Source organism: Podarcis liolepis (genome assembly GCF_965112155.1).
Source record: "Podarcis liolepis genome assembly, chromosome: 16".
In the NCBI taxonomy this organism is placed as follows: Eukaryota; Metazoa; Chordata; class Lepidosauria; order Squamata; family Lacertidae; genus Podarcis; species Podarcis liolepis.
Genome location: NC_139567.1, coordinates 6,921,826 through 6,935,767, shown reverse-complemented (window position 1 = coordinate 6,935,767; position 13,942 = coordinate 6,921,826). Strand labels below are relative to the sequence as shown.

General features: G+C 47.0%; 1 protein-coding gene across 1 annotated transcript; it reads right to left on the bottom strand.

Moving 5' to 3' along the window:
- Positions 1-2,552: 2,552 nt before the first annotated feature.
- NODAL (nodal growth differentiation factor) lies at positions 2,553-13,633 on the bottom strand. Its single transcript, XM_083480303.1, has 3 exons — positions 12,789-13,633; positions 9,266-10,080; positions 2,553-5,565 (listed from the first exon to the last, which is right to left on the bottom strand). Exons 1-3 carry the CDS (start codon positions 13,096-13,098, stop codon positions 5,413-5,415), a joined length of 1,278 nt encoding a protein of 425 aa, XP_083336429.1. The 5' UTR covers positions 13,099-13,633; the 3' UTR covers positions 2,553-5,412.
- Positions 13,634-13,942: the final 309 nt, after the last annotated feature.

Genomic DNA, 13,942 nt, shown 5'->3' with positions numbered 1-13,942 from the left:
CACTGTAGAGTCATTACAAACTACTGACTACTAGGGAGAAGCTGCTACTGATTTTAGGCAAGGGGTAAACAAGGGGCAAAGTTTTTGGTTTTTTAGGTGTCTGATGGGGAATTTGTACAACTGGAAAACCAGCTTAAAAAAAAATAATCTGACCCAATTCTTCCAACTGTCTCCTCAGGACTTGGATTCCAGACCACCTGCCATCTTGGCTGTCCTCTTCTGTTCCAGTTTGTCAATGTCCTCTTTAAAACATGCTCAGAACTGGGCAGACTAGTACAGTCATGGCTTGAACAACTCAAGGGTGCAAGCATATTTCAAATGGCCTTCCTGAACTGGCTCTCTCATGGGAAGTGACCCTTAACTCAACTTTTGTGGGGGGGGGGGGTTGCGGTTGGCGATGATTAGCTGTTTATGAGCATGAATGATCTTTCCCCCTTGCTGCAGAGCTCAGCCTCCCTCAGGTGTCTGGATTCTCACTTTCCAGGATGACAAGACTCCCTGGGGAAACAGCTTCTTCCCAGTTACACAAACATCCACTACACAAAAGACCCCAGACTTAAGATCAAAGGGCATGACCCATAGCACAGTCTTCTGCATGGTATCCTGAAAGGGGGGGGGTGGAATTTAGCCTTGAGGACAGGGAGCAGGATTAGGCTTGGCTTGAAAATAAGAGATCATAAACTGCAGTTTCCCCCTTTTTGCCCAGAATTGGTTTGTTTCTTTTCTTTTTCTTTTATTACTGCCCCTGGTAAATCCTGCCCTATGTTTTGCAGGTTTGGAGGGGTGCCTGGATAAACATAAGGATGTAAGAAGACCCTGCTGGATCAGGCCAATGGTCCATCTGGCCAAGCACCCTTTTCTCACAGCAGATCTACAATATGATACGATACAATACAACACAATACGATAATCTTTATTGTCATTGTCCCATACAGAACAACGAAATTGAAAAAATCTACATAAGACATTCAAAAACCAACAAGCCTGCTATCCCAGCTATCCTAACCTGGTTAGCCCCCTAAAAACTCTGATACCACATTTTAAAATACAATATACTCCCATAGAGACTCCTTAAAGGTAAAGGTAAAGGGACCCCTGACCATTAGGTCCAGTCGTGGCCAGCTCTGGGGTTGCAGCGCTCATCTCGCTTTATTGGCCGAGGGAGCCGGCGTACAGCTTCCAGGTCATGTGTCCAGCATGACTAAGCCGCTTCTGGCGAACCAGAGCAGTGCACGGAAACGCCGTTTACCTTCCCGCCAGAGCGGTTCCTATTTATCTACTTACACTTTGACATGCTTTCGAACTGCTAGGTTGGCAGGAGCAGGGACCAAGCAATGGGAGCTCACCCCATCGTGGGGATTCGAACCACCGACCTTCTGATCGGCAAGTCCTAGGCTCTGTGGTTTAACCCACAGCGCCACCCGTGCCCCTAGAGACTCCTTACACTGCGTTTAAAACCAAAATCGCATTTGGACAGAAACTGTTTCTCAGGCGGCTAGTCCTAGTCTTTATAGCCCTGGACCTTCTTCCAGAAGGCAGAAGCTGAAAGAAATCATTTCCGGGGTGCGCACTATCCTGCGCTATCTCTGCAGCTTTCTTATGGCACTTGGAAGCATGGATTTGATCCAAGGTGGGAATATTGCACCCAATTATTCTCTCTGCGGTCTTTACAACTCCTAGGGGAGCGTGACTGGTTTGGTTGCATCAGGGACAGAGCTTCTAGGGCGCCTCAGCAGGGACCACAACTATGACATCCAATAGAATATTTTTTGGGGGAGGGGTTGCTTCAGGGCAGAGGGCACCACTGAAATTTGAGGCGCCAAGGTCTGCCCCCGCTCACAGCAGCCAGCCAGGTGCCTGTGGAAACCCTGAAGCAGCATTCGAGCGCAGGAGTCCTCTCCAGTCTTTTGCTTTCCAGCAAAAATACATACTCAGAAGCAGTGCTGCCTCCAACTGTGGCAGTAGAGCAGTAACCCCTCTCTTCCATGAATTTGTTCAATCTTTTTAAAATTGGTAGCTACTAGGTGCCGCATGAAGAAGTGCCTTCTTTTAGCTGCTCTGAATCTTACCAACATTCAGATTCATTGGATGTCCACAAGTTTTATTTTATTTTTTATAGAATTTTTATTGGTTTTTCACAGTTTTTATAAACACAAACATTACACGATAGAAACAAACAAACACATAAACAAACATGTATAATTTCAAATCCTTTTTTCTTAAACCTTACTTCACCGACTTCCCCATACCTCCCCTTTCTGCATCCCAATTTCCAAATTTGTTTCAGCAAATCCTACCCCTTGATTTTATCAGATTTTCCCTTATTCTTTTCCTTTACTTAATCTTTTACAGCTGTAATCCCCTTTTTTCAAAAACCTCAACATTTTAACATTCATTAATTTTACAATGTTTCTTGAGATAAATTTTAAATTTCTCCCAGTCTTCGTCCGCCGTCTCTTTCCCCTGGTCACGGATTCTGCCAGTCATTTCCGCCAGTCCCATGTAGTCTATCACCTTCATCTGCCATTCTTCGGATGTCCACAAGTTTTAGCACGGAGAGGGAGAAAGAACATTTATCCACTGCCTCGCCTGCAGAAGCTCCCAGATTTACCGTAATCCCCAGCATCCTCAGAAGTGGAAAACTAGGCAGGTGGAATAGAATGGACGATTGTGGAAGAGAGAATGGGAGGCTGGCTGGCTGAGGAGCACTCCACGCTGCAACATTTTGTTGCAGGAGCCATTTGTCCAGTCCAATTACAAACCTCATCCCTTTCCATATCCACATCCCCCTCGGCCTTTATTGCTTATTTATTTATAAAAAATGTATTTACAACAATGTAAAACCATAAAACCATACACCGTGTTCTGTAAGCCCTGGTTTTTATTTCCTTCCCTTGGTGCTCTATCTTGAAATGAAATACCCAATTTTGACAACAGAACAAAGAAAAGCCCAATTGAATGGGACTGGAGCAAGATCTCCCTGGCAAATTGTAGCCCAAAACTGAGAAAACATGATAATGATTGTAAATTAAAGGCAGCTGTGCATATTTAGCTATGCTGAAATGTTCTGATCTCAGAATGCAAGGGCAATTGCATTGATCGTTTCATATGTAAAATTTTGTTTTCTGCTGAATTTTGGGCCATAGAAAGTATGGGGCACAATCTAGGTACTGCAACGGAGATGCAAAAACAGGCGGAAAACAAAACACAGAAATCCTCCTTTCATCTCTTTATTGCCTTTATTTGAAGCATTGATGACAACCATATCATCCAAGATCTTTGGTTGTTACATAAAAAGGTAAAGGTAAAGGACCCCTGACAGTTAAGTCCAGTCGCGACCGACTCTGGGGTTGCGGAGCTCATCTCGCTCTATAGGCCAAGGGAGCCGACATTTGTCCACAGATAGTTTTTCTGGGTCATGTAGCCAGCATGACTAAGCCATGTGGCACTTATTATAACATCTCCATGGTGATTACTGGCACCTTCCTCCCCTTTTTTTCAATAAAAAAAGCCCAGCACTCAAGAGCATCCAGCGCAGAAGTAACCCCCTTTTCCTCCCTAGCCCCTTCCCCTGTTTCTCTTCCAGCCATGTTGTCCCTGTTGGAAACTTATCCCAACAGGGAGGCAGAAAAATACATTGAGGCTGGATTTTGCAACCGTTGCCACTTTCCTGTTTTGGTTCGCCTTTTTCTGGAACGCCCCGCTCCCCCCAACCAAAAGCCGTTGCCCTTTGCGTCTGGGAAAATCATTTCAGAAATTCCAGGGTTTGTTTCTGCCGGACAATCAAGCGGTGATGGAGCATTTCCACTAACTGGCACATGAGGCAGTGCAGACACCAGACAAGTTCCCAGTCCTCCATAAGGCTATAGGGGGCCTGTGGCGGCGATCCAAGGGAATTCTCAGGTCACTCCTTCCGCTTTGGCGTGGCCACCACAGCAGATGGACTGTTCAGTTACGTCTCATGATGGGGAAGGGCCATAGCTCTCAGTGGGTTGAGCAAAGTAGCTGATAGGGAAGGTGGTCGTCAGAGAGCTGCTGACTGCCAGTCAATATAGCCAAATGGTCTGACCTGCTATGCAACACTTCCCTTTGTATCCAATGATTTTAGTTCAGATGATCTACGCTGAAATTACGCATCTAAATCCCAGTTACATTGCAGGGGGCGGAGAGAATCTGTATTACAAAACGTTAACTCAGAAATTTGTTTATGATCTCGTTTAAACTGTTAAAACTTCACAGAATAATCACACAAGACAGACAAAGTTTGAAAGAATGGAAGTTATTTTCTTTAATACTAAAAAGAAACTGGAGGTCAGCAGTATGACAAACTGTGGATTCTTTAATGCACATTTACTTGGGAGTAAGCCTCACTGAACCCAGAGGAATTTTCTTCCAAATAAATGCACATTGAATTGACCTACATGTCAGAGTGATTTAACAATCAATTCCACTTCCCAGGGAACTCTGGGTATTGTAGCTCTGTGAGAGAAATAATGATCTCCAAACAACTCCCAGAACCCTTTGCAAACTACAGTTCCCAGGGTTCTTTGGGGGAAGCCATGGCTGTTTGAAGTAGTGTAATAGTGCTTTAAACATAATAGTGCAGATGGGGCCTCTCATACCTTGAAAGGAGGGCTGTATACCTTTTAAGGAATATATCACTACTTTCTCAAAACCAGTCAAAGAGGCTCTTTACAGACGTGTACAAAACAACTGTCTTCACTAGTGGTTCAGCATGTGCCTATCATCCCACCGATCATAGAAAATATTGGTAGACCTGTGTTTTGCGTATAGGGGCTCTATTTATTAATAATCTCTCACAGGTGGGACTTTTGTAAAGAGCTACAGATGTTTGAGCCAGCATGGACCACCACTGATGCCTGCTCTGAAGCCCCCTTTAAACCAACTTCTGCACTGGGCAGCTGGCTCTATGTTAATTTCCCACAATTCCCTAACATTACATCAGGGGCATTGTGGGAAATTAAAAAGATGGCAGCATCAAGGCCTTCAAGCCACCAGACAAGCCCACCAGGGAGGCCAGTTGACACAGAAAGGGGCTCAGCTGATATTACTTTGCCAAGGGACCCCAAAAACCTGAAACCAACCCTGGGTGTGGGAGAGGGGTTATTTCTGTGAGGACCGTCTGCTTCTGGGAGCAGACTAAGTTCCCTAAGAAAAGCATGACCCCTATCATAATCCTCTGCCAATTCCATTCCCCCATTTTGATAAAGATTATATAGACAACACCCTAGAGAAACCGCTTGATCTCCAAGTTGCGAGGAGTCTACTTTTTCCTCCATTTAAGGTTAATGCTTCTTGGGCTTCTGCTGCAAGAGGGGAAGGCGCTTTGGGTTTTAGGGAGCTGGTATCTGGAGGAGGCCCCATCCACCAAGTAGCTAAGACTCATGTGCATCAGTTGCAGCCACATTCCTCGATGATCATGTCGTCATGGTGACGGACCCTCACTTTCCCTTTCTCGTAGTACATCATAGACAGCGGGCTCATTTTGACAGGGGCACAAGATGGGCAAGGCACCCGGTTGGGTTGGTATAACTTCAGCAAGCTCTGAAAGGGAAAGAAGGAAGAGGAAAACATCATATCCAGGAACTGGCATAGTGTAGTTAAGGGCAGTAGGGCAGGGCGCAGTGGGGCTACACTGGCCTCCCCAGCTGCTTCATACTACGACAGAGAGGGGCAAGTGAGGTGGTGAGGTCACTGCAGTGCAAATGCAGATTGGAGCACCAGATTGGCTCTGATGATGTGTTTGCACTGCGCTGAACTCACTGCCTCACCTCTCTCAATCCAGAACGCAGGAGCAACTCGGCTGGAGGGCAATCAGGTAAGCAGTGCAGTCCCACCATGTCCAATTATGACCCGGCAGAATCTGGTGCAAATATTTTGTGACACCCTACCCTATCCCACCCCAAATACATAAAAGAGTCTGGAATTTGACTAAGAGGAGGAGTGGCCAGCCCAATCAGAAAGACCAGTGCCATAAACTATGGAAGGGATTTGCCCCAGGTCCCTGATATTGAGGGCTTGTGACAGGCCCCCAAACTGGGAACCCCAGAGACAACACCCCCTAGGCTAGTTTCTTCTGAGGGACCAGCCTCTTCTACATCAAGGAAACCCAAGAGCAAAGAAGGAACCCAGAGGAAACTTGCTGATTGCTGACAGAGCTGGAGGACTTGCTCTTCAAGGCTCTCCATACTTCTGGAAGGAGCCAAGAAGTGCCACTCTGCCCCAAGAGGGATATAAAGCCTTGGCAGAGCTCCAGAGCTTATCGGAGCAAGCTGCTAACTTGGAGCTCTCTCTGGTGATGTGGCCATGCCTGCCTAGGGCATTCTTGTGCCTTGTTCACTGTCAAAACAGGATAAAAACACCTCCATTTTAGGGATTGCAGGGCCAAGGAATGCACCAGCTCACAAGGAGCATTAATTTGCCCCCACTCAGAATTCTGTTGCTTAAAAATTAAAAATCCAAGGCTTTTAAAAAGCCAGTGAAATTTCCTCCTCAGCAGTGAGAACCTCTTTATAGAATTGAGCAGGGGGTGGTGGAGTCTGTTCAAACCAAAGCCGAGGAATTTGTGACCTTCTAGAAGTTGGGACTCCAACTCCCATCATCCCCTGCCAGCACAGCCAACAGTGAGGGGTGAAGGGAGCTGTAGTCCAGCACCATCTGGAGGACCACAGCTTCCTCAACCTGCAAGAACTGGCAGTCGCCCAAAGTGAAGGTGTTCCAAACTTTAGCTGTGAGCCTAGCAGGCTGCTGAGAGAGCTCAAAGGGTAAATCAAGGAAGATCTTCATGTAAGGAAGGTGTCTGTTGTGGGTGGACTTCTTGGGTCGAGCTACATATGGCATTGATAGGTCCTGATCAACACCCCCACACTATTTCCCCACCAAAATAATCCCCCCCCCGCCGCTGCTATATGTGCTCCCAAAGATGCTTTTGTTTTCTCTCCAAAAGGCACATTGGGGGGCAGATAGCCTTGGGGGCAGAGATGTGCAGTGCAATCCCATACCACGTCTATGCAGAAGTTAGCCCCAGTGAGTTCAGTGGAGCCTGTGTTGGGAATTCTATTCCACCTTTTGCTGCAGATATGTGGGATTGTTACATGTCACATGTCTGTTTACATTCCAGCACAGGTTGCTGGCCTGAGCGGAATTTCCACTCTGTATTGCTTTTGTTTTTCCGTCTCTCTCCGAGAAGATGACAAGGGGAGAAGCCATGTTTTCTTTATCCTGATTTATGTATAATAAATGTGTAGCCTTAGTATTGTATGTACACCTCAAGCTTCTCTGTTGCGTAGTTTACACTGCTGAGTAATGTGTGCTCAAGCATGCACTGCAGCTTGAGTCACTGACAAATGTCGGAGGAGCAGAGGTCGATGGATCTCCGCAGCTGCTGAGAGGAGGGGCGCTCCAGCTGGGACCGAGCCAGCTGGCTTTTCGTCCAGAGTTCCAACAGCCTGAACTTAGGTAAATGTACAGTATTTAGGACCAAAGCCTTAACTTCTAGAGAGAGCTGGAGAAAGACAGTTCTGTAATTAAAACAACAGCAACCCACCACTAACAACATGTTAACAATTCATCCCAAAAAGCCAGTAGGGGAATAAAACAGGACTGACATTTCCGGATGGAGTGAGGGGACAAACAGTCAGAGGCTTAGGACACAACCATAGCCCAGTGCAGTGTCACCCACTGAAATTCTTGGTGGGATAAGGCCTCCTTCTTAGGTTCCCCTGGAGGTAGCCCTAGGGTGGGACTCGTCATGCCCCCTCAGCCCTGCAGATTAGTGACAGATGGCTTTTGAAAATCATGCTACCCACTGCTTTTTTTCTTAAAAAAAAATATCTTTAGGGGTACAGTGGTACCTCTGGATACGAACGGGATCTGTTCCGGAGCCCTGTTCGCTTCCTGAAGTAAACGTAACACGCGACTGCGCATCTGCACATGCGCAGGTTGCGTTTCGCCGCTTCTGCACATGCACGTGACGTCATTTTGAGCATCTGTGCATGTGTGAGCGGCAAAACCCGGAAGTAACGCACTCCGTTACTTCCCGGTCGCCACAGAGCGCAACCCGAAAATACTTAACTTGAAGCTACTTCAACCCGAGGTATGACTGTACTCTCATTATCCTACTCATATTGAAATGCTGCCCCTCAATGAGGCCAAACTTACATTCACAAAATGTTTAGGGGTATGCGTACACCTGAATCCCGCCAGAAAAAAGCACTGATGCTACCTGTTGCCTTAGCTGTCCTTATGATCTTTTTAAATTATATCACTGCCAGTTAGTGCCAGTAATGCTGAGCTACATGGATCAATGGCCTGACTCCGTATAGAGCAGCTTCCTATGCAAATGTGTAAAAGGAGCATTTGCCGAATCTCAGTTTTTGAAAACCCAGCCTTTCCTGCCCCTCCTCGTACCATTTTCTTTCTCTTCATTTAAAGCCCTATACGGCCTAGGACCCTCGTACCTATGGGATCTCCTCTCCTGGTATGTCCCACAGAGGGCCTTACGGTCTTCAAAGAACACCGTGAAGATTCTGGGCCCCAGGGAGATCAGACTAGCCTTGACCAGAGCCAGGGCTTTTCAGCTGTGGCCCCAGCCTGGTGGAACGCTCTCTCACAAGAGACCAAGGCCCTGCGAGATTTGACATCTTTCTGCAGGGCCTGAAGACGGAGCTGTTCTGCCAGGCCTTTGGTCAGGGTTCAGCCTGACTCATTTTCTCTTTGTATAAGAACAAGCACAAAGGAGGTTCCCAGCCCGCTCATAGGTCCTTATAATATCAGTGGAAACAGTTGGTCCTGGTGAGTATTAACCGCTTCCAATTTTAACCTGAAGATTGCTACTTGTCCAGTTTTAATTTTAATTGTTGGAATTAATTGTGGGATGTATCTTAATTGATTGATTGCTTGTATTGTGCATATCGTCTTATTTATATGATGTTAGCCGCTCTGAGCCCAGGATACAAATAAAATTACATTATTATTATTATTATTATTCAGTATCTATACATAAATGCTCCCCAATGTTAGTTAATACAGTGTTCTATACGGAACTATGAGCTGAGCATACAAGCAACTAATGGATAGGAGAAAAAGAAAGGTTTTTGCAGGTGTATAGATATGGGCTTCACTTTCCACTGTTCTTAATGTGCTGTTTATAAAACATATAAGACTGGACTGTGCAGCTGGATATACTGCATTGGACCCAGTTTCTAGTTTCCAAGACCCCTAAAATGCAAACATAAAGACAAACCTGAATATATGCATGATTTGTTGGCTTGAAGGTCTCATCAACAGGCAACGGGCACTCTCCCTCACACCGGTAGGCATTGTATTTCTTGGGGTGCACAATCCAACTTCCGAAGCCAGTCTGCTCAAAGTCCACAATCATATCTACCCTCCTGCACAGAGATCTCCCTTCTTTGCCAAAGTTGGCAGTGGAAATATTAGCCGCTTTAATCCTTTGCTTCTGCTTCCTGTTCCGCCGGTGCCGACGGCCCCCAGTCTCCTTGAAAGTGTTGTCCATCATGATGTACTTGGACATCTCCACCGTCCTGATGAGACTTGGGCCCTGAGAGGGCTCCACCTGTTCCTTATCTTTGGAGAAGATAACCAGCAGGACTCTGTCAGTCATGCTATGGGTCAATACGTGGGCCTGTTGATCGTCATTGCACCCACATTTTCCCTGGAACCCACCAGCTGCTCTTCCATCATCGTCCTGAGATAGGTTCTCCTCCACCCAGTGCCGCTCCTGATCATCTGGAGCACCCATGCCAAATGATACCCCTTGGTGGAGCCAGAAGCGGAGTATGCTGGTGGCATTGAAGACTTTCCAGGAGGAGTGGCTGGAGTTCCTGCTAATAAAAGAACCAAGGAAGATCTTGTCTGTGCAGGTCTGGTTCCCATGACAGGTGCGCTCATGGCTGTGGTAGATGTTCAAAGTGACACTCCTGTACTGGGGGAAAGACATCAAGCAGACCCGGAACTCTGCCAGCCTCACATCAGAGCTGCTGGAAATGGAGGTCAAGTCAAAAGAGAAGTCCCAGTGGTCCTCAAACTGGAAATAATCTGGAAGGCAGAAGAATGGCACTGGTTGGGATGAATGGAACAAAGGAACACCATTAAATATTAAAGGTTCTTAACTCTAAGACTCTCAAAAGGAGTCTTGGGGAGAGGGCAGGACAAGAGGACATGGGGTGGGAAAATAAAACAGCAACTATGAAGGCAAGGATAGAACTGTGCCCCCCATTGCAAGAGCATTTTCTTCACTCAAAAATTTCCTCTAAACTTCTGTCTGTTGCAGCTGAAGTTGCCTGTGTGCAGTACTGATTGGCTAGCACCTCTCATGCCACTAATCTACCCACCCACTTTTCCCTGGAGTCTTTCAGCTTTTTCTTTAAAAAGGGGGGGTTGTCATATTATTATTAAAGAATAAAACAGCACAAACAAGTGAGAAACGGGTCCAAGAGAACTAAGGGGGACTATAGGACATTGGTTAAGCATGTGTTTTGGCATATAGTTCAGTCCTTGGCATCTCCAGTTAGAAGAATTATGCAGCAGGTGATCAGAAAAGATCCTCTCCCTGGAAAGCTGCTACCAGTCAAAGTAGATAACAATAAGCTAGATAGACAAATCAAATAACCTTTGTTCTTACAATGGGAAATTTGAAATGGACCTGTAATTCTTGGTATATTGTTGAGCGTAGCAGTGACTGAGCTGTTCTCAAACTGGGAAGAGGGGATTTCCAGGAGCAGCCAGGAACATATCTAGAAGAACAGGATATGAGCCAGCATGGTGTAGCAGTTAGGGTCAGACTACAACCTGGGATATTAGGGTTCAAATCCCCACTCAGGCAGGAAGTGCACTGGGTGACTTTGGGCCAGTTATTATCTCTCAGGCTAACCTACCACACACAATTGATGTGAGGATATAATGGGGCGATGAAACCTTGAATTCCTTGGAGGGAAGGCAGGATATTAATTTACTAATTACTAAAAATTAGTAATAAAAAATACTTCCCTTTCTTGCTGAGAAAGAAAGACCATAGAAAATTAACAGACACATAAATGAAGCTTAGATGCACAGGAAACGATCTGAATTCCATTAATATCAATGGGTGCTAAGTGAACTCAATTTTTTTGAAGAAAAATCTAGCCTTTACTGCCAGGTACCATGGAGCTGGTTTTTATGGTGGCAAAGAAAGTGGGATATGAATTAGTAATTTCCTTGCCTTAATGAAGCCACATCTATCCCCAGGAACCTCCCCCCCCCACCTGCAATATGGGGAAAATACTGGCCTCCCTCACAGGGTTGTTGTAAGTATTACAGGGCAGCTTATATGAATGGTTGTTGAAAACTGGAGTGGTATATAGAATAATAAAATTGTAGAGTTGGAAGGGACCCTGAGGCTCATTTGCATATACAACAGTGAGTATTATAATTCTCCATTTCTAAGATATGGGTATCTTAGAATCCTTACTCTCCTTAATGCGTGTCCCTAACAACATCACTTCCAGATTAGCTGCACAAGCTCCAGCTGTCCATTTTATCTTCCCCTGGCCCGCTGTCTTGAAGACAGCCATTAACTCATTGCATCAGCTAGTTAAGTGGTTGATTGGGTTATGGAAGTTCAAAGACTAAAGGCACGTAGCTCATTAAACTTCATTGTACTCCTCACACCCATAGACCCTTTGATGCCCCCTCTTTGAAAGTGTTGATAACTAATGAGGACATTTAAAAAATACCTATCTGCTTTTGAAGTGCTAACAAAAGACCAAGGGAAAACAGTTGGTATTGACTGTATAAAATTGTATTCCAACTCAAAAAGCTGAAACGGAAAAGCAAGAAAAGGAAGACAAATTGACCACCGCAGAGGCCATGACTGTTGCACATCATTTGCAAACATGCTCCAGGGGTTGAGGGGGGAGGTGAGGGTTGATATTGGGCTGAATGCACAATTAGTTTGACCTGATAAAAGGCACCTTCCTATGGTCCTACGTGGGTACAGTATAAATAAGTGGTGTTTCTAATCCCCAGAATAAAAACCAGCCATGGTGTACAAATGTATTCTAGAGTTCCTGAACCCCATAACCATCCACGGACTCAACAAAGTGTGCAGCTGGATCAGACAGAACACGCACAGCCATAATGGGAGAACAGTCAAGTCTGTACACAGAAATCTGTTCCCCCACCCCCACCCGTCTCTCTCCACCTGTTTTCCCTTTCTTTGAACGCAGCTCAGATAATAGCATCTCCCACTCCCACTACCCTTCCAGGGAAAGTTGAGGCGCCGCTTTCTCCTCCGCTGGCCATTTCCAGGTGCCTCACTCCTCCCCGAGTGTAAGGCAGCTTCTGGAGCATGGCAACCTCTAGCTGCACCCTTCCTGGGCATCATGCGACACCCCCAGCCTCGCTTCTGCCCCCTCCCCGCTTTCCCATCTGGTTCCTGCCAGATGTCCTTAGTACTAAGGGAAAAGGGATGTGGATTGCATCTCTCTTGGGGGGCTCCCTCCGTTGCAGACGTCTGGGGGCACAATCCACAAAAAAGAGACCCGGGAAGGAGAGGCGGGAGGCGGGTTGACTTAAGACCAGAAGGACCACCGCCGCCCTGCGCTCCCGGGGATGCTGATAAGCATCCATCCATCCATCAAGGATGTCCTTACAAACCCTAGGCAGGAAATCAGAATGGAAGTAACTCAAAATGGAAAGGGGTGAGGGGAGGCTTTTTGTGGGGGGGGGGCGGAAAGGGGTCAACCGAGGCAAGCAGCAGGACTTACGTCGCGCCCCCAGGCTGAGGATGGTGTCGGATTCTCTCCAGGCGGAGGCTTCTGCGCTGGGCTGGCTCGGGGCGCTGCCCACGACGAGGGCCCGGTACAGTTGCAGCATGTACACCGGGGAGCGGAGCGCCGGGGGCTGCGGGCGAGGGTGGGCCGGGGCTGCGGCCAGGCCGACCGGAGAGGAGGCGGCGGGCCGGAGCTGGCCCTCGGCGGCCTCCTGCAGCAGCTCGACCGTCTGCGAGCAGGCTGGGCCCAGGAGGGCGAGCGCCCAAGACATCAGCTCCAAGAGCGAGGGGGTCCTGGGAGGCATCGCTGCATAGATTGCTCCGAAGTCTCTTTCCCTCTCTCTCTCTCAACTTCTAACCGAAGAGTCTGTTTTCTATCTTGTGTCACCTAAATCCCCGTTCTCTCTCGCCTGTGCTCAGATCCGAATTGACTCCGAATTCAGGGAACTCAAGAGGGTTGACTCGGGTCAGAACTGTCTCGCTCCCATTCTCCCTCTCTTTTTCACCCTCGTCTAAATGAGAAGTCTTCTTGCTTCTTTCTTTTCCTCCCTCTTCTCCCTCTCCCCGGAGGGGGTGTCTGCTCAAGCCCCTTACTCCGCTTCTGCTCGCTCCGAATGCTCCTCTCTCCTTCTTCGAGATCAGCACTTTTATACCTGCCGCTGCCTAATCTTGCGAGTCTTTGATGTCAACAAGCTGTCAAACTTTCTCTTGCGTTTTTTCCTCTGGTCCCTATTCTCATGCAACTCCCCCACCTTCTCCCTCGCCCTCCAATGAGGAAAGAAACAGGCAATTAATGACCGCTCTCTCATTAGACATCAGCCTCAACGTGGAATGTGAGGGAAGCGATTCTTTTTCACAGATGCTTGAAAATAGCCAGATCCCCCTGGCGGGTGTTATTCCCCCCCCCAACGCCTTATCCGACCCCCTCCTTCAGTCTTTGCATCCTGATTCTCTAATACCTTCATCTTTGACACTTGGTTGAGAAAGTCGAGATCTGGGTGGCAATGGATGAGTTCTGATCGTTTTTAATCGGGGGAGGGGGCTTGTGAAATGAGGCGTTTGTCTCTACAAATCTTCATACGTTTCTAGGAATCCACCCACCCACCCCGGCCAGTTTGTGACTGTAATTTCTTTTAAACTGTTTTTAAT